This window comes from Mytilus galloprovincialis, chromosome 6 (genome assembly GCF_965363235.1).
Source record: "Mytilus galloprovincialis chromosome 6, xbMytGall1.hap1.1, whole genome shotgun sequence".
Classification (NCBI taxonomy): Eukaryota; Metazoa; Mollusca; class Bivalvia; order Mytilida; family Mytilidae; genus Mytilus; species Mytilus galloprovincialis.
Genome location: NC_134843.1, coordinates 81,979,768 through 82,000,984, shown reverse-complemented (window position 1 = coordinate 82,000,984; position 21,217 = coordinate 81,979,768). Strand labels below are relative to the sequence as shown.

The 21,217-nt window shown below is 32.1% G+C and overlaps 1 protein-coding gene across 1 annotated transcript; it reads right to left on the bottom strand.

Moving 5' to 3' along the window:
* Positions 1 to 876: 876 nt before the first annotated feature.
* LOC143080498 (polyadenylate-binding protein 2-B-like) lies at positions 877 to 17,827 on the bottom strand. The gene is made up of 8 exons (XM_076256362.1): positions 17,705 to 17,827; positions 13,909 to 14,064; positions 13,152 to 13,272; positions 11,300 to 11,361; positions 7,041 to 7,147; positions 6,234 to 6,321; positions 5,379 to 5,506; positions 877 to 1,770 (listed from the first exon to the last, which is right to left on the bottom strand). The coding sequence occupies exons 2-8, from the start codon at positions 14,062 to 14,064 to the stop codon at positions 1,734 to 1,736; spliced, it is 699 nt and encodes a 232-aa protein (XP_076112477.1). The 5' UTR covers positions 17,705 to 17,827; the 3' UTR covers positions 877 to 1,733.
* Positions 17,828 to 21,217: the final 3,390 nt, after the last annotated feature.

The following is a 21,217-nucleotide window of genomic DNA, read 5'->3' as shown; positions in this document are numbered from 1 at the left end:
AGTAAGAAACTTTTTTTTTTATACTGTTTGTTAAACTAGCAACTTTGACAATTGTAATACCTATAGATCAAATTAAGACAATAGCAAATGAAGATAAATCATGAATTGATGAAAAGAGGGTAAAAAAAAAAAGCCTAAACTCTCAAGGTAGCGGCTAATGAAAAAGTTGAATAAAATCATCTACCAGTGGCCTGTTTTGTCTAATATGTACTTCTGTGTATTTATACTGACTGTTCATCAAATGTCATTTTATCTTTTAATAAAAATGTTAAAAACGTTTTTCATGCAAAAATACAGTGCTCAATAGTTGTTAACTTTTACATCATTTGGTCTCTTGTAATAAGGCGTCTCATTGTCAATCATACATCTTATTTCTGTATACCAGACTAGCAAAACAAGGCACAGATTTCAAACAGGAATACATGATGTAATTTTGGACTAGATTCAAACCTTAAATAAGTTTAATGATCATGTCCAGTCTCTTTGATCTTCATACCAACATGACCAAATAATTGAGAAATTTCACAGATTTACAAACACAAACCATATAGAAGGAGAGTTTAGAAGATTTGTAATGAATATAAATAAGACCAGCTAACGTCCATGAAGTTGTACTGAAGTGGGTTTTACACCAAAGAAAACTAAAAGTAATGGTTATGGCAACTATCAAGTAAGACAAAAAGAATTGTCACTTTCATATCTTTATTTCAAATACTTCTTTACATTTTTTTCTTTCTTTTTTCCTCCCTTTTTTAAAAATCAATTTCTTTTTATTCCTACTTTTTTTTTAAATTAAGATCACCAATGTTTTCCTTTCTTTTTTTTTAATTTGTCCCACCCTTATTTTTTCTCCCTTTTTCTTTCACCATTCAGATACTGCTTTTCATTTATATCTCATTCTATTTTTATTCTTCTTTTAACTTTTTTTTTATTCTTTTCTACTTTTCTCTTTTACTTTTTTTAACCCTCCCTCCTGGTTTTCTCCTAGTCTAAATCCTTTCCAAAAGCAAGGCATAACATTTCTAAAATTGGAAATTATTGCACATTAAAAACAATTACAAAGTGGATGCCTTGCTGTTGGAAAGTAACACAACCAACAGATTTTGCATTGCTGGTCAGCTTTGATGGCGGCAAACCTGAAAAAAGAACCTGTCAATCAATGAATCAAGACAAGTTACACTTTTATATTTGACTAATCAAATTCAAACATGATATGTCAATCAATTGAAGAATGTCAGGTCCATGCCTACAAGGTTCTAAATTGAGTTCCCATATCAAATTGGTTCCAAAGTATTAGGGACTTCTCATTTGACAATTATTAACCAAAATTACTTGAAAAATAGAAACGTCTAAGGTTCAATTGTCTTTAATGTTTAATGTTTTTTATAGACCAAGGAAAAGGTTTTTTTTATGTTTTCTTTTTTGTTGTTGTTCATACTTTGAAATTTGTATGGAATCTTTTTATAAAATTTTAAAATATTTTTGATTCTTAACCCATTTTCTTTTTTTTTCTTTGCCAGGGTTTTATAAATCTGCCATTCAATTTTAAAATTTAAAAGGGTAAAATATTTCTTTTTCTTTTTAAAACAATTAGCCTTTTTCTAATGTTTAAGAGCTGTACAACAGTTTTTAATATGATAAAATGTTATTTATACGAAAAATGATAAATAAATTTGGCATCTTCTGGACTGGTAAAATGACCACAATTTTTGGTTGCCGTAAAATATGGTTCTTCAATATGGGGAGTAGTATGTTGCCCTTCTGAAGCGACTGAAAAGATAAAAACATTAAAGATTAATACACATAACACAAGTTAAAATCGTTTATGAATCAAATTGAAATCATTTCAAAAATTCTAAACTACTCAAATTAAATTAATTTAGCAAATTTCAAATATTCCAAAGGTTCCATGAGTTTACAAATCAAAAAGTCAATGCCATGTACTTTTCCAATAGAAGTTTGTATATTTTTATAACATAAATAAATAGATTCCTATTCAATTTTTGAACACACAGTGGAATCTTCATATGTTCAATAGGTAAGATTGTAAACCAAGATCCTTTCTAAGTCTAATTTTTTTTATTCCTCCGTCTACTTCAATTATCCAAGATTTCAAGAAAGCTGTCAACTTAGTTTCTCTCGCACATTTATACCCTTTAAGTTAAGGACCACCTACATGTACATTATCCCTGTTTGATTCAAGTCGAAGACAGGTATGCCATTGCATCTTTCAGTGTTAACACACCATCACTCATTTCTATACAATTACATGCGATGTCCTGCTAAGCATACATCCACTCATAAAATTATCAGATAACTAGAAGTAAAGTATCTCTCAGAACAGGAATGCACACACATGTAACAAATCACAATTTTCAAGCGGCCAACTATATATATACAATATGAAGTAATTCTGTCAAGTAGTACTTGGGAAAATGCTGACAAAGTTTTAAAGTTCTTTCAACCTATGGAAAAATTTAGAGTATGTGCAAATTGGAAGCAGTTGCCTGACAATCTAGAAATAGTGGTCACAAATTTCAACTTGTCAATGTCAAGCAGCTGAATTAATATGAAGTATTACAAGAAAAAAGTGAGACAGAAATATTTGTCAGAACAGACAAACAAGATGAATACCAGTGTTCTCCACAGGCCGATATGACGCACTGCAGCACCTTCACAATATTTTCGTAAATCCCGCAGCGTCTTTATTGGCCACTCTCCCTTAATACTTGATTCCTCAGCGTGTTAATTTTCACATTTTCATTATAAATGTAGGTAAGAAATTGTCAAGTTGCTGATCACCGCTGAGAGGTCGGTCATTGTTACGCAATAACTGATAATTAGTTTTACCTGAGCCACGCTTATCTCAGCCTTATCAGACTATCTTATCATGTAATAGCGTAAATGATCATCAAGAAGATAGATATTTTTAGAAGAAAATTTAAAAATTTAAAAACTTCAGTGCAGAAACTGAAGAAATAGATCTCAAATACATTGTATTTACGCATCGTGTGTGTGATTACTTGACCATTTAAATAAAGAATTTTTTCATTGGTCGAGAAGAAGAATCTATTTAAACATGACCAATGAACGTGTTCAATACACATGATAAATTTGAATACACATTGCTAAAGATATTTACGATGAAAATTATGAATGAGAGTATTTGTACTTGAAAAAAATAAAATAAACTTTGATTAAAGATAACGAGGAGTGATTTATTTAAATATTTTAAAGTGAAAAATGCTTGCAAGGTAAATTCGTCTCAAACTGGACATCATATTTTTATTCTAAAATGAAATGATCATTGAACATCTATTGATCTTGAATTCGTGCGTCGGGACTTGTGTGACAATCAACAATACTTAATTGAAACGTACACTTATCAGTGAAAATGGACGTTATGTTAAACTCCAAAACATAAATAAACTAAAATTAAAAATCATACAAGACTAACAAAGATCAAAATCACCAGACTTGGGACAGTCGCAAAAAAAGCGGCAGGTTTAACATGTCATCCTCGCCCTATACCTATAGCCAAGGTAGAAAACAAAAGCACAGCAAAACTCAGTTTAAGTTCATTGTCCGATGTCAGAATAGGTAAAAAAGAATCTACGCAAAATGACAAAGATACATAAATTGACAGATATAACTAGTAGTTGCTGACGTGCCACCTCCAATTAAATTGATTGAAAGATGGTCTTCATAAAAAATCAAGGACAATCACTCTCGTTTGGGGTTTAGTATCATTCCATCATAAAGTATATGAAAACATAACCTAGCAACTGGTTTTAGAAAGAAATGAGTTTATTTCCAATGATTAGACACGGAGTGAATCAATATTGATACAAACTTATACCATCTTTAATGAGCTGACAACAGTATCATAACTATATTCTTTCTGGATAAGTCATTTAAAAGGTTTGGTTAGCGTTTGATGTCAATACCAACTTCTTTTTTGTGATTTGTAAAGAGTATGAAATGATGTGAAATACCTGAACCTGAAAGATTTAAATTGTCAGATGATGTCGTCCGATGATAAAATTGAGTGAACATTTTGACTAGTTTGTGATATTTATATTTTGACTTCTTTAATTGACTGAATATAAATAACGTTTGTGTTTAAAATCAATTTTTTTCACATATATTCTTGTAATTCATTAATACTCTGCATTATTAAACACTCAACACAAAGCATTATAATTCATATTGCAGGTCATGATTTATGACTGTTTGATTCAGATCACAAAAGTTCACTATAAAAAAAGAGTTACGTGCCCTTGAATTTTGCGTCTTAAAAAAATCCTGGGGAGAACACTGAATACAATATGTGGCAAAGATCTGTCTCAGTAAGAAGTAATGAAATAATAATCAAATCTGCGTTTTTTCTGCATTTAAAACTTTGGTTTTTATTTTTTCAAATTTTCTTTCGACTTTACCAGTAAAGGGGATCAGCTTGTGCAAGTCAGAGGCAATGTTAAAAGTTCAAATGCCTTATATGTTGGACTTAAATATACATACACATGAAGGGTTAGAAGTGATCATGTTGATTCATTCAATAATATCATTTTTATGAATTCCCTAAATACTTAAAAGACCCTCCCACAAATAAACAATGGAATACAAAAGAAGAGCCTGCTATTCATTATGACAAAAGAAAATCATGAGAAGGTTCATATTTAAATCAAAATTTGCAATTTCTTTATTTAAAACTTAAAAACCTGCCTTGGTTGGCCTTGACTGTAGAACCCTGTTTTTTTAATTATTCAGATAATTCTATTTGGATATTAGAATTAGAAAAGAATTGATGAATAAAATTCAGAGACAGATATTTTAAGTGGTGCTACCTTCTATATATGATAAATGCATATACTTTGCTATCTAGCTAGGGCCCCCCTTTTTTCTGGAAATCCTGGATCTCCACATGAAATTTCCCTCGTTTGATTTATGTTCTCAGTGTAAAATTGTTTCTTTTCTGCTGTAGGAAGACAACATTGTCATTAAAATTTTTAAATAGGCAGGAATATAGGAGGTTACACTAATTGAAAGTAGTCTACAGATTTCTTTCTAGGTCATTTATAGGTAAAGAGAGATAACTCATGTTAATTTGATTCTTTGATTTTAGCTGATTTCAAAATCCAAATGAAATTGGGAAAAAAAATGCTGCAAATTACTTCCATAATAATAATTTTGTTTGTGCAGTAGAGATAAGAAATGATGAAAGAGAAAATAAGATACCATAATATTGGCTGGAAAATTATAATTTATGAAAATAATTCACTGTGAAATTAAGTTAGTTTTGCAGTATAAATAATTCTTAAATAAAAAAGAAAACTTGTACAAGAATGTCTAAATGTTGTTTGGGTGTGTAATTGTACCTGAATCTGCCTCTCGGTCTTGGTTGATAATATCCCCCTGGTGAACCTCTATAACCCCCTCCTCTACCACCTCGTGGTCGTCTGTTGGTTGAACTGATACCTGGTCTGTTGGTTCTTTTAGCTGTTACCTATAACAAATAAAGCACATAAATAGGTAAATTTAAGTTACAGCTGTTTGCATTGAATGTGTATGTAAAGGTAATATCTGCTGTAAGTTTGCTTGATAGCTGAAAAGTGGTCATTAATAGGTAAGGTATACAACCCTTCTGTTGTAGTAACCTAGTTCTACAGTAGTAAAGACAGATAGGTTGGTTATCTGTTGGACTAGTCAACTCTTAAAGGAGGGTAGTTTATGCAATTTATAATTTGTATAGACTGTATGCACTTTTTATGAAATAATGTCTCTGGGCGTATTGGCCATATAAAGCCTTGCTTGTGACATGAATTAATTGATACAATATGTTTTTTTTTATTCCAAAAGTTATAAAAGAAGGAAGACAGGTTTTAAAATTTTAACACTGTATGCTTCAGAAATATTTAATGTCCAAAATATTTAGTTTTGAGTGTTGCAGTGATAAGAAATTAACCATACATTTATCAGTTATAAGATTTACATGTGCTCAGCAACAAACAGGACTGAATGCATGACGAACCTTACATACATGTATAATATATCTATCAGTTTCAAAGGCTCATAAAAATTATTAATTTTGTCCCGAGACAATGATTTGGTTATTCTTCATAAATTTGGTAATATAACAAGATTGATAATGACTACCTTTCAGTACAGGGTATATTTTATTCACAACTTGCTCAATAAAATAATTAATAACTGTACATTCCACATTTACTTACTTTTATTTGTCTTCCTCTAAATAAAGAATCATCTAATGCTTGAGCTGTTGTTACTGAATCCTTGTCTGCAAATTCTACATAGGCAAACCTTCAAAATGCAAATAATAGTTCCAATAAAATTAATACCAAGCAAATACTCTATACATAAATATTCAAAAACATGAACTAGGAAAACAGAGTCATTAAATCATCATAGCTAACCAAGTCATAAAATCATCTTAGTTCATAACTCTTCCACTGACTTGTTATGATCATGGATATTTAACTTATAATCATTTTTTCTTAGAAAATTATTCAATTATTGAAACCAATTTACACTTAATGGACGACATCAAAAGTTCAATGTAGGATAAAAAAACTTAATTCATATAATTTGTTCACTGACCCCCCTACAACCCCCCCCCCCCCCCCTTAAACTTAATTTGGAAAAAATTGATTGACCAATAAGGATATATATAAGATTGACCAATAAGAATATATATAAAGTCAATGTCAATTAAACACAAAAGTTGCAGCAATTTTTACAACTCCCCCTCCCATCCTCAAACTATTTGAATTAAGTTTTTTATCCTTCATTGAATTTTTGATATTGTCCCTCAGACAGATCATCTTAAAGCAGTGACAAGTTATACTAAATTGTTGACTAAACCAACTAAACATGCAAAAACAATGTATTACAAAATACATTGACTGCTCTGTTTGGACTGTATTGGTATGACTTAACATATCAGATTCCGATTATTAAAGAAACATGTTCCATAGCATAAACTTAAATTAGTATCATGAATACATAAAGACAGTATTTACCCTTTGGGATGTCCTGTGAATTTATCACATAAAATAGTCACTCTGTTTACTGAACCACATCCATGGAAATGTTGTTCCATTTCTTCTGCAGTGGCACCATAATCTACCTGTAAATAAAGAGTTGAATAACTTTAAAAACATGTCCGTATACAACTATATAGTCGTAACTTCAAACATCTAAAATTTTAAAGTTATATCTGAACATACATCTTTCAAATTAAATTTCTATTCACATCCACACTTAATTACAGACACTCTGCTAAGCTTATTGTATTTAGATACCAAAAAAGATTGAGTTTACATTTTTCTTAATATCATGATTACTTTCAACCATTTATCTTTTACTAAAGATCTTGAAGTTACAACATAAACACATGACTCTAGTTGTCTTCCGCTTGATGTTCATGTAATTTTAAATATTGGATCAAACAATCTCACCACATCTTGAAAATTGACACATGGTTAATTTTGTTATGTATTCTTGAGTTTTGAAAAGAAAATATATACAATGTACCAAGATGACGTACTGCTTGCAATATTCAATATTTAAGTTTTATGTTAAATAATTTTTTTTTTTAATACATTCAATACATGTAAAAACAAGAATGTGTCCCAAGTTTAGAATGCCCCATCCACACTATTATTTCTATGTTCAGTGGACTGTGAAAATGGGATAAAATCTCTAATTTGGCATTAAAATTAGAAAGATCATAATATAGGAAACGTGTTTACTAAGTTTCAAGTTGATTGGACTTCAACTTCATCAAAACTACCTCGACCAAAAACTTTAACCTGAAGCTGGACAGAAGTACAGACGAACAGATGGACGCACAGACCAGAAAACATAATGCCCATAAATGGGACATAAAAATCAAAGCGCTGTAAGCGCTGAAGGCAGTTAACCAAAAACCAAGGCAACCGTAATTATGAAAACTGTTGCAATGTTGCCTCAACATTAAACATTCATATATAGTACAATCATGTTTATCTAATGATTTATTTATTAAGGCAAATAATTTATATGTTATCAAGGTTTCAAAAGCAATGCATATATCAATGTATATTTTTTTATGGTGAGTCTGCAGTGGTACAAGTTCCCAATGATTGCAGTTGTTCTACTTGGTAGTTAACCTTGGTTTTATTTGACTGCTAGAAGTTCAATTTGACTTAGTATGAACATGTAATAGTATGAATGGACTGGTTTCCCTGGAAAAAAAACTGAGTTTATGTTCTATAGTACAAAAGTTATGAGACACGAATCAGACAAATGTTCACTACAACAGGGATCAAAGGTGAGGTCTGACTGACTTGCCCATAGTAAATGTAAATGATTTGTTATTTTGTCCCATACATATGAATATATATAATTTAGGGGTGGGGATCTCAACGGTTTTCAAGTTCTCAAACAGGTAGGGGTAGGCAGAGGATTTAGGGGGCAGGGGGCCCGCCCCCCCCCTTTTTGGGAAAAAATTTGTTTGCTTATATAGGGAATCACTGAAGCGTGACTGGAGTGGCCCCCTCTTAGGTCAGTCAGTGGGCCCCACTTATGAAAATTTCTGGATCCGCCACTGGGGGTGGGTGACCCTAGGGACTTCCCCTACATTTCATTTTATATGTTATATTGTCCCATACATGAATATATATGGTTTAGGGGTGGGGATCTCATTGGTTTCCAAGTTCTCAAACAGGAGGGGTAGGCTGACCCAAGGGACTCCCCCTATATTTCATTTAATTAGTTATATTGATCCATACATGAATATATATTGTTTTGGTGTGGGGATCTCGACCGTTTCCAAGTTCTCAAACAGGAGGGTTGGGATGACCACAGGGACTTCCCTATATTTCATTTAATTTGTTATATTGTCCCATACATGAGTATATATGGTTTAGGGGTAAGGATCTTGACCAGGAGGGTGAACAGTGACCTCAGGGACTCCCCCTATCTTTCATCTGATTTGTTATATTGTCCCATACATGAATATATATGGTTTAGGGATGGGGATCTCGACCATTTTTAAATTCTAAAACAGGAGGGGTGGGTGACCCCTAGCGACTCTTCCTATATTTCATTTGATTTTTCATATTGTCACAAACATGAATATATATGGTTAAGGGGTGTGGATCTCGACCGTTTCCAAGTTCTCAAACAGGAGGGGGTGGGGTAACTCCAGGGACTCCCCCTATATTTCATTTTTTATTTATCATATTGTCCTATACTTGAATATATGCAGGGGCGGATTCAGACGGGGGAGGGTTGCGGGCTTGCACCCCCTTAAATTTGCAAAGTATGGGTTGTTCTCAGCTTAATAAAGAATATTCCGATAATTTTACCTCAATTTTTTTTAGCCTCGCTCTGCTCGGCGAAAATTTAAGTTTGCGCCCCTCCTAACCTAAAATCCTGGATCTGTCCCTCATATGGTTTAGGGGTGGGGAGCTTGACCGTTTCCAAGTTATCAAACAGGAGGGGGTAAAGTGGCCCAAAGAATGCCACCTATATATCATATGATTTACTTACATTAAGGTATATATAATATAGTTGCATTATTTGTGAAAATAAAGAATGAAACTTTAAGCTACTTTAATTGACCCTTCAAAATTGAGAAAAAACAAATAACCCCTCGAAATTGCAGTAATATGTTTACACTTTAAAAGCATCTCACATGCATTATCATCATTTATCATTTATAAAGAAAATTTAGACTGTGACCATGAACATGTATATTGTTAGATATACTGTTCCCAGCTGTCACGTTGCATTGGATTTTTAAATTAAAATTTGTCAAAAAGTAATTTTGAGTTTCTGAATAAAATATTTTTCTGCTTTTTCTTTCTTGTACATATATCTTTCGGTGTACAATAATAGTGTTTATATTCATTTACCATGCATAGATGTATTTTTTCACCTGCTTGGATTTATTTTGTAAATGATCGCCAAACCCGGAATTACCCTTATCCGCTTCCGGAATCGGATCCGATTTTGTAAAATTTTGTCTTCACGGCCGCCATTGTTATGTGTTTACAATGTTGTTTTTGTCAATCAGATACGATTTTACTCGAATCTATACAATATTTGTCGGTGATTTTCTGTATAAAGCTAGCGGTTGAACAAAATGAACATCGCCGTCATGAATAATAATGATAAAAATAAGTTTTTAGCTCGTTTAATTGGAGACTTTGGTGAACATGGTGAAAAGGTTTGCAAAGTAATTTCTTATTTTCTTTCAAATGTATAAAGGTGACTACGTCGGGCGTAGCTAGAAACCAACTATCCTAGTCGAAATTCCGCTTGCAAAAGTGGAAGGTCGCGGAACTCTGACCACCGCTAATTTGCACACCTGCCTCCAAATTGAAAAGCTACGAAAATTTCTTTTTCTAATTTGAAATTGCCGCCAACAGCATGAACAGTTGAACTTATTATATAATAGACTACTGACGTAGTTGTACTACGTATTGATGACAAACAATATTCCTACGACTTTTGTCATTTGGGAAATCTAAACTACTTGTCTTAAGAGATTTTCGGCGATTAAATATTTCATACAATTGTTCTTTGACATCTTAGCTAAAAGCACAAGTCATAATGAACTACACAATGATTCTTAATAAGCACTACTTCCTATGTGTAACTTTAAAACTTTTGGATAAATCGACGATCATTTAAGGTTTTTCTGGTCATTTTTTTTGTAATCCAGAATAAAAAGTATTAAAAAAGTGTTCAATTAGTTATATATAACATAGTAGCAGGCTAGATAATAACAATGGCAAGTATTTCAGGATTTATTGGGTAGAACACAAATCTAGGGTGCTCGCATAATGCAGCTTAACTGCATAAAAAATTTCGGAACTGTTTCATGAATTTTACTTTTAAATCTTAAAGATCATATAGTTGTTCATATTCTAATACTCTTCCTTAACATTATCTTGTTGTTTCATATCATATGTTCTTTTTCCAAAATAACGTATATTTGTTTAAAATATTAATACATTATCCAGAAAGTTCAACACTTCAATTTTTTACTGTAATTCAAATTAATTGTAGTCCAGATAGAGACTAAATGAACTATATGTTTATTCCAGTCTGCACGGTTAGCCACTAGTCCGATGCCCCAGACTAGTAAAATTTCATTCGGACTAGTAAGTTTTTGCAAAATTTTGTTTGGCCCAATAAGAAAAATGTCAGAATATTGGTCTTCGGACTAGTAGTTGAAAAAGTTTTTGGTGCAGACTGTTATTCGTCAGGTACTTTCTAAACAACTTACATTACCAACATATATAGACCTTGCATCTGCATCTAATTTTTCTTCTACTGTTGGGAAACCAGCTAAAAAATAGTAAATTAATATGTAGGCAAAGTTTACATATTCTTAAATTAGAAAACAAAAACGTATTATATATAAAAGCTGACATATCTGATGTTAAAATATTCATGTCTTAACATGCTTCAAGGATCATTCTCCCCCGTGACTATGTTGAAAAGATTACACAATAATTGTGGATGTGAATTTCTTCAGGTTAAGATTCAGGTTGTGAAATTACAATGATATCAATGACAATGATATGTATAAATGTATGTATTTACTGAATATTTGGTTGAGCAAAGAAACTAGACTGTGTTTGTAAAATTTTAGTTTAAAGATTGTCTGTTTTTCCTGGATGGCATCAGTGTACATACATCAGAAACGTTTATCAATGTTGATGTCAGAAATATATACATGTATGCTGTGTTAAAATGCATGAAACAGCATCATATTATTAATGTCACCTTACCATAGATATTCAGTTGAACCAGGGATCAAAATAGTACATTGTTGTTGAATATATGATGTTAAAATCTTTTGAAATCTTTCTATTTTTTTAATTTGCCTGTGAGAAAACTAGGACTTATCACTTTTTAATGTTATGAACCTACAATGTACAAGATGTTTATAAACATCAGGGCTTCCAAAACGGTCATATATTCCGGACATTTGATTAATGTCCGGTAAAAGTCCGGCTGGGCAAAGCATGAAACGGTCATATACATTTTTGTTTTCAAGGCTTTTTCGGTCATTTTAACATAAGTCACGATCTGTTTGACCCAACCTTTTGCCTTTAACATCTACACATTTCCGGTCATAAAAGTGACATGATGATAAATTACTATCAAAACAACCCCTACTTTAATACTTTCTAATTTTAATCAAGGCTAATTAGTTGTTGGACAGGTGATATCTACCTGTTCAGGTGACAGGTAAACTATGTTCATTACCGGACATCGTATAAATTGATCAGTCTATTCACAATTAGTTTCTTACATATCAGCGGTTTGTAGCTCATTGATTTAGTCCAAAAGATTAAAATTATAAGAAATTAGTTTATCTACATGATTTGATAAAAAAAAATTTAAAAGGTTTAAATGAAAAATCGTCAGAACTACGTCGAATGAACTAGAACACGTGTGCGCATGTGCAAAGGTGGGAAATTTAATTATGCATCCTTTATTTCTTCAAAATGCTAAAATTATCATTGATACCTGTATCTTAACGTTCATTTCAAGCATTTTGGTGAAGAAATAACATGGAAAGAGCTTCTTCACTCAGTCACTCATGCTTTCAAACGTACACGGATTTTACGTATCCGTTTACGGTCCATGTTTTACCATTGTCAAGTCAACATCCGGTTTTAGAAAAACGTGATTTTAAAAACGAAAATGAAGTTTTTGACATGTCATTTTGCACAAATAAAGAGTCTATGGCAGATATGAGCACCCTGATGTGCACACTTTAAATGATGCACTGCTAATTTAACAGTTTACATCCAAACATCCAAAACAAAGTATAGTTTAAAATCGTTTTTTTAATTTAATGTCATTATCATTGGAATGGCCATCTGATTACCAAAATTGCCTTTTGTGACTTAGTCTTAAGGAATTAAAATCGGGATCAGATATAAAATGTCCGGCTGGCTCAAATGTTTTTTGGAAGCCCTGATAAACATGTATCTATTTCCAAAGGCCATCTAATTAACTGAACTGAAAATTTTAGACTGACAAATAATTACTTTGACTATAATGATATTGGTAGTATAAATCATAATAATACATATATAGAAGTGATAATATTATAACTCTACCTGGCTGTGCTAACGTAGGTGAAGTCATCTGCATTTCTTCATCTACAGATTTTTGCATTTGTTTTAACTTTTCTGCCTCCTCTTCCATTTCTTTAACTCTAGCTTTAATGGCTTCTAATTCCTTAAAAGAAACAATTTCACATTTTGGTAACAGATACATAATTTATAATTACAATTATAGAGTACTAGTGTGATAACATTTTGTGAGGGAATTCTATGTTTGTTATACATGTACCACTGTTCACTTCATATGTTTCAAACTTTTTATGACAATACCACTTTACCAATCAGAATGAAATTTTTTGCAGTGTTTTTTAAGAAATGATTTCACTTTGTAGTCACATATTATTTGTGAAACACCTAATTATGTTTTAAAAGGGTAAATTTTTATGTATGATTGTGTACATTAACATAAATGACCTTCTTACTGGACACTGGACAAATATTAATCCATACAATATTTTATCAATGAATTTAAAGGTATAGTGAAAATGGAACCACCAATATATTTTTAGCTTAACTGTGATATTGTTAAAGAATAGAATTTTCCATGTACAGTACAACATGCGACTTACTCTTAATAATGGTCAACATCCAATAGTGGCCATTTATTTGGGGTCATCAAACCTGGGATTTCCCTTTATCCTTGACTAGTTTTGTGTATTAACTAATCAACAGGGAGTATAATGATGGACATAAGGGCCATCATGGTGAACATAGTTTTAATGGCCACCATTAATTAGATAATGACACTTACTGGATCCTCCACCGCACTTTCTTCCTGTGTTGTTGTAGCATCTCCATCCCCTCCTTCAAACTGGTTTTCACCATCTAAATCTGTCAGACCTACTTCTTCCTGGTCTCCTTGTAAGTTTAACAAAGCATCTTCTCCATTCTCTGGTGTATCAGCCATCTGAAACAAAGGAGAACTTGTTTAAGAAATTGCTACATGTACATAAAATTGAGAATAGAAATGGGGAATGTGTCAAAGAGACAACAACCCGACCATAGAAAAAACAACAGCAGAAGGTCACTAACAGGTCTTCAATGTAGCAAGATATTCCCGCATGTTCATTCAAATTCAACTTTTTAAAAATGTTAACACCTTTACAAATGTTCTGCTAACAACAAACAGTTTGCCATTTTATTGACACCTCCAGAGGACAAAACATCTTCTATGTTCTCTTGCAATCTAATACAAGTTTAAAAAAAGAAGAAGACATAACAGAAAAGCAGATTTAAAGCAGCCATTAATTTAGATTTCTCATCATATCTAAATGTAACAGTATGTGTGCCCAATGGAGTATAAATGGTAAAGTTGCTAATATACAATCAGTGTTCTCCCCAGAAATTTTGGATAGCATCACATTTTGCGTAAATAAAAATAACTGTATTTTTTTTTAATTTCGTTTGTCGCGTCGCGATGATGCTCTATTTCCTTAATATGTTTTAGTTTATATTGTTCAATTCATAACTGAGAATACAATTAAAACTATAACCACAAAAACAGTTGTTTCAGTTTATGTTTTCTTTATTCATTTATAGTTACAGAATTATTTTTTTCCTCTTGTGCCAAATAAAAATAAATATGTGGTTTCAGTTACCCAACAATAAGTCAAATGAATGAATGGTTCATTATAGATCAACCTGTATATAATCTAGTACACAAAATTAACTATTTTTTATAGTATATCAAGTAAAGTTAAAGTAGCTAAAGTAGCAAAAAAAAAATCAATTTAAAAACTTTTTTTATCATGTTTATGAAATTCATGTTCCAGTTGTTTTTTATTTTTACATTAAAATGATATGTATTTTTAACAAAGTTATCTAAAAAATAGTCTGTTAAAGCGTGGTTTTCTCTCTTGGTATATTTTTACTGTCCATCTGTTGTCATTATCGTGAAAATGCGGATTTTTGTCATATCTGGTCCGGTTCCGATCCGTAGTTTACACAAAAATGTGCAATGGCTGCCGTAGAAAAAATTACGAAAATGAGTCCGAGAATAAACATAGTTTGACAAGAGATTGTGAATGAATAAGACGCTTTTAATGCATTAAATGGATTAAACATAAACTTAAGCCAATTATGATAACTTTTTAAAGAAGTATTAAACTTATTTAAGCTTTAAACCAAAATTCTCGCTCTCGTATTACCGAAAGAGAAAGAATGTAATTTTTGGAGAGTTGCACAAATAAACGACCTTTTTAAAAAAAAATTAAAATCGTTTCAATCTTTGAAGTTTCGTAATACAAAACGTAGATTTCGAATTGTTTTGTGATTGCATTTTTGCATGTCGAAATTGGTTATTGCAGACACGTGGTATTAGTCATGTCGCAAGTGTCAGCTTGGGATATTCGCATCCAAACAGTTATCACCCTGAGGGCAATTAACACCTAGCTATTTAATCTCTTAATTGCCTTTAGTGTCCGACTTAAACGGATTACAATTAAAGGTGATATAATTTTTATGATCATAATCGATAATAGATGAAAGTTCAAAATTGAGGACAAGTAAAATAGCATCTTCAAAATAATTATAGCGTCGCAGGAATAATTATAGCGTCGCGGGAATTATTATAGCATCACGGTGAAAAAATATAGCGTCGCGGTACCGCGACGCTAAAACGGCCTGGGGAGAACACTGACAATGTACATGTAGGTCTGCATTTATATACATTTGTACTGTACACATGTACATGTACATTGAACCAAGAACCTGGAAAACAAAACCTTCAAACTTCTTTAATCATTAGGTTTTTTTTATTTTCTTGCTCTTTTGTACAAAAAAGTTGCAAGGTTCTGTAGCTTGCTATTAATATAATAATAATAATAAATACTTTATTTAAAGAGGGTAAAATCAGTTAGTACAATACTAATCTCCCCATAAAAATGGTAAAAAATCCTGCATTCTGGGGGTCTCCTGGACCCTTATTCAGACCACTGTAAACATAATTTTTTAATGAAGATAATGTAAATGATTAACTATTCAACTAGTCCCACTAAAATACTACACTAGAGTCAAGTTGTCGACTGTCAACTCATACATTTTTACCACTGCCAATTAAGACCTACTGATGGAAAATTGTACAGGGTCCCATCCCCCTTAATCAGTATCCGATTTGGAGACAGAAAAAAATGTCTGACACCACTTAGGAGAAGTGATTGTAAATGTTGTATCAATGTTAAATACAAAATGTTCAATGTACAAAAATGTAGTTTAAATGTTTCAAATTCTCAAGGCAGTATATGATCTCTCACAGAATTAATTTGTCTATCAGCTCACTACTGGTGACTTTTGTTTTTTTTACATGACTGTTTTACAAGTACAGTAACTGCTTTTCCCTTTAAATTACCGGTAGAATCTATCATGTCTCTACTACAAAAATAACAAAATCCCAGTTTTTCCCTAGCATAAAGTTGTAACGCCATATCAAAGAATTCAACTTCATAAATTATGTAGAATAATTGTGTCAGATCAAAAATTACACCATTCCAGGCCTCTCTGTTTTTTTAAATTAATTATGAATATAACCATTAATTTACAATTCCGGATCCAATCTGTTATCAATAACAACATATGAACAATAGTCAATAGTCAATAGTACACGTACATGCCACATGCACAAATTTAATGTACTAGGTTCCTATTGTAGTTTGTTTCTGGGCAGTAAATGATAATACACAAGATTCCAATTTCGATTTTATGATGAAACCACAGGCACTTGTTTTGTCTGACCCACGTGCACTTAACAAGCCCCTGTGATGGGAGGGTCAATTATCCATATGTTTACTAGTCACCCTTCCCATGAATAGAAACAACAAGTGCCTGTGGATGGAGCTGTCAGATTGCATTTGTGTCATTGTGTGTGGGGGGTTGGACGGGGGTATATTGTTGGACATATATGAAAGATATGCTTTCTGGAATCAATTTTCTAGGTAAAAGCATAAGACAAATGACTTACATGTAAGGGGAAATTGGGTACCACACAGCACAGTCGCTTGAATTTTAGTGATATATATATATGAAAAAATAAATAAAACTTTTTAATACATAACAGTATTTTTTTATTTATTTTCATATATATACATATAACAGTATTTTTTTATTCATTTTTTCATATATATATATCACTTAAATTCAAGCGACTGTGCACACAGTTTGGCCAAATTGGGATGCAATTTAATTTGGGAACATTATTGAAAATGTGTTCATTTGTTACTCTTTAATTACGGACATAAAAGTCAAAGACCTCAATTTGTTTCAAAGTTTTGGTCATTATAAAACGTTATAGGGAAGCGACTAGTCCAAATAATTATGACGTCTGGCAAGGCTATTTTATTTTTTTTTCTCGGACGCCTTCCTACAACGTCTTCGGAAGGCGTCCCAGAAAAAAAATAGCCTTGCCAGACGTCATAATTATTTAGACTAAGAAGCGACAAGCATACATTGTAGTGAAAAATGCTTCACCGGAAATATCATTCATTCAATAAACCAAACATATAAAATGAATTTATCATTAAAAAATCATCAGATAAACTATCACTCTTTTTCACCTTAGTATTGTATTTTCTTAAAAGTATGTTTTTAATCCCAGATGGTACTGGATTATTTAAAGTGCAGATATTTTTTGGCTCTTTGTTGATTTTTGCAGATGGACTAATCGTATCTTCAACAAAGGAGATTTGGTATCACTCAATACCAGTTGCGATTTTAGAATATGATATGAACAAAAAAGCACCGTACAACTAAAATAAAAACACAAATACATCTTACATTTTTAATTCAATTCAAATTTGTTTTCTAAATCGATATTCCATAAACTACAAAAACACGAGCGTAAGGGAGCTTTTCAAATCGATTGAATAACAAAATATATACACACATACGAAAAGTCATGCCGATGAAAACGAGTTTTAAACACACCGTGCGTGCACAGTAAGATACCATAGATGCCATATATATATGATAAAAGCATACACAGGTGGATTTAGGGATAGGCCAGGGGACCGCCAACAGTGGCGTATTCAGAGGGGGCGAAGAGGGCGTACGCCCCCCTTTGCTCGGATTTTTTTTTTTTTTTTGTAAAATGATCAGTTATCAGACTAGACTTCGTGAACTTTGCCATTTCCCGTGTATTTAATTTTTATACGACAACTCTTTACTTATAAAGATATTTTCGCTGGTATTTACTGATTGTCGAAGTCATGTGATTTGCTATGGTGGAGTTGACCATTGCGTTGAAACTGAAAAGTCACTCGGTCATTTTGAAATTCAAATTCAAGTACAGTAAATTAAAACATTGCTAAGGTTGAGGATGTCATGACATGTCATGACAATCACGAAACCTTCAAAGCGACACACGATTGAGCAAGAACGTATTTACTTCTATTTTTCACTATTCCACCAAACATAAAGTAAATTAAAGTAAATACTCTATAGACTATTACACTCATGAAAACATGTTCCACCATATTATTTACCTACGAAAACATGTTTAACCCCAAATGCCCCAACCTATTTTATAAATAATAAAGTTTGAATAATGATCCCTAGTCAGTATTTATAAGCTCTAGAAAGATTTCAAGTCTCAGGTACGAACCATTTAATTTGAGGTGGCAGTATGAGATATTTGAGAGAAACAAAAATTGACTCTGATTCTTGCCTTAAACAAAACTCAGTTCTGGCCGTATCTGGATTGAAAACAATTAAATAGTCTTGTCCACTTTTTTGCTATTAGAAACTTAAATTTCCAACAAAATTATTTAGCATTAAATGAACATGATGAATAAAACGGGCGTATTTTTTTTTTGTGGCCGGGGTTTGCCGCTGTCTGATCGGAATGTCTGTTTCCCCGGTCTTACATATTGAATATTTTTTTCAAGACCAGACTGTAACCTGCCTGCTGGGTGTTGCCTTTATGTCTCCATTTGCTGACGACCGTCATTCATAAACTCGTTATCATTTCAGACTCTTTCGTAGCCTTTTGTTGATTTGGAACCCCTCACTTCCCTTAGTTTTGTTGGGTGAAACATATCAACCAAACATTTGGATAAAAACTGCATGTTTGTCTTTTTATCTCGTGTCGGTCGTATTGTAAATTTCATTGAATAGCCCGGCGTATATCTTGTTTACGACAAGAAATCTATGAGGTTATGATAGAATTTCCATGTCTATTTTTTACTGACAAGTCCCACATCAAATATATCAGTACATAGCTTTGGATCCATACTATTATTATATGATAGACAATTAATAGGGAGAATACAGCATAAAAAATGTCCAACCTTTACACTTTACAGCAACTATAAAGGCTCACGCCAGGAAACGTTTAAATAGTACATATTACACTTATTTTATGTTTTTTAGTCCAAAAGAGGTCCCAAAAATTATACCAAAAAATAATAGCAACTTAAAAAGCTAAAATGTAAACAATTTAAATAGACACACACAAAAATAAAGACTTGATAAAATAAAAAAAGGTATAATTATAAACAAACTTTATTTTCATGCACTGCACTAGAATGACTTGTTATTTGGATCCCATGTTTGTACCAATTTTTTAATTGGTCAAAAGATGTTTCCATTGGACAATCGTTCGGCAGCTCCGATGATTCCAGATTTTTGCAGCATTATAGAGAAATTAAACCATACCTGGTAGTTCTCAGTCACTCTCAGGCGGGATTACTGCTGTTTCCTGTGATCTTAAATCATACTTAATATTTTTTATATTAATTAAATCATGAAGATAGCTTGGACTTTTTTTATGAATTATTCTAAAAATTTATGTTGCAATATGGTCACAGTTTATGTTCTTATTTTTAAAGAAGGTAATTTTGACTTTTTCAATCGTCTCATACCACACTAAATTATTTCAGAATATGAATTTTAAAGTGCAATTTATTGAAATATTCCGAAAAATGCATCACGAATCAATCAGTTTGTTAACCACTTGTAAGAAATGCAACAATGGCACTTATAACGTTGTAAAGGGGAAAAAGGCTTAAGAAACTGAGCTGCATGGTGTTGTGGAATCGATTACATGTAAAGCGATCTGCTCTTCACTGTACTTTTTCAATTTGGGATTATTTTTGTGTTTGATATGGATCCAAAATCGCTGAACAGTACTCTAACTAATTTTGGTCAGACAAGTCGCAAGAGCTTTGAAAACATTAATTTAAGGTCAGGGTATTTTAAGGTTTCTGCGAATAAATCCAAGAGACTGATTTACTTTTGATCATGTTAATGTCATGGTATATAATGTGTTGATCCAATTTTAAGTTAGATTGGAGAGTAAGGCCTATATATTTTGTAGAATCAACTTTCTCGAGTGAGTGATTGTGTAATTTGTGAGAGAAGTCCAAAGGTTTTCGATTTTGTGTTACACTGAGACTGTTGCATTTATCAGAGTGAAAATGCGTGAGTCAGTTTCGCTCCCATCTGTCGTCGCTTCTAAATCAGACTAATATAATACATACATGTTTTTCTCATTGTTGAAGCCTTCAAGGTCATACGGTTGCCCATACGGTTGCCTATAAGTTGTTTACAATTATTTCATTTGAACTTTGGTGGATAGTTGTCTCATTGGAAATGATTCCACATCTCCTTATTTTTATATTAACAACGTATTTTAGGGTTATATTGGTTTTTATTGTCGCCCTTTAAGTGTATTTATAGAATATTTTTTCTAGCAATTTAGTTACTTGAAATATTTATAACATATAGAACTTGAAGTGTTTAGTTAAAGTCATGCTGCTGACACTTTGTATTAAATGATTTTTTTTAAAACTTAACCGGGAAGTCTAATTATTAACCAATTCATCCCTAGGAAATGAGGGACTCCACGAGTGGGTTATCTAACTTGTTTATTTACCGTACCACTGGCCTGTCAATACATATTGTGAATTCAAACCTGTACGTGGCAGGTGCTTTCACAGGTATATACAACAGCTACCTCGTATTAAAAAAGTTTTAAAATATTTCAATTAAATAGAAAATTTCTTATTTGTAAATTGAAAAAAAAAAACGTTATATATCCCCTGGCTAGTCAATTAACATTTACATGCGCG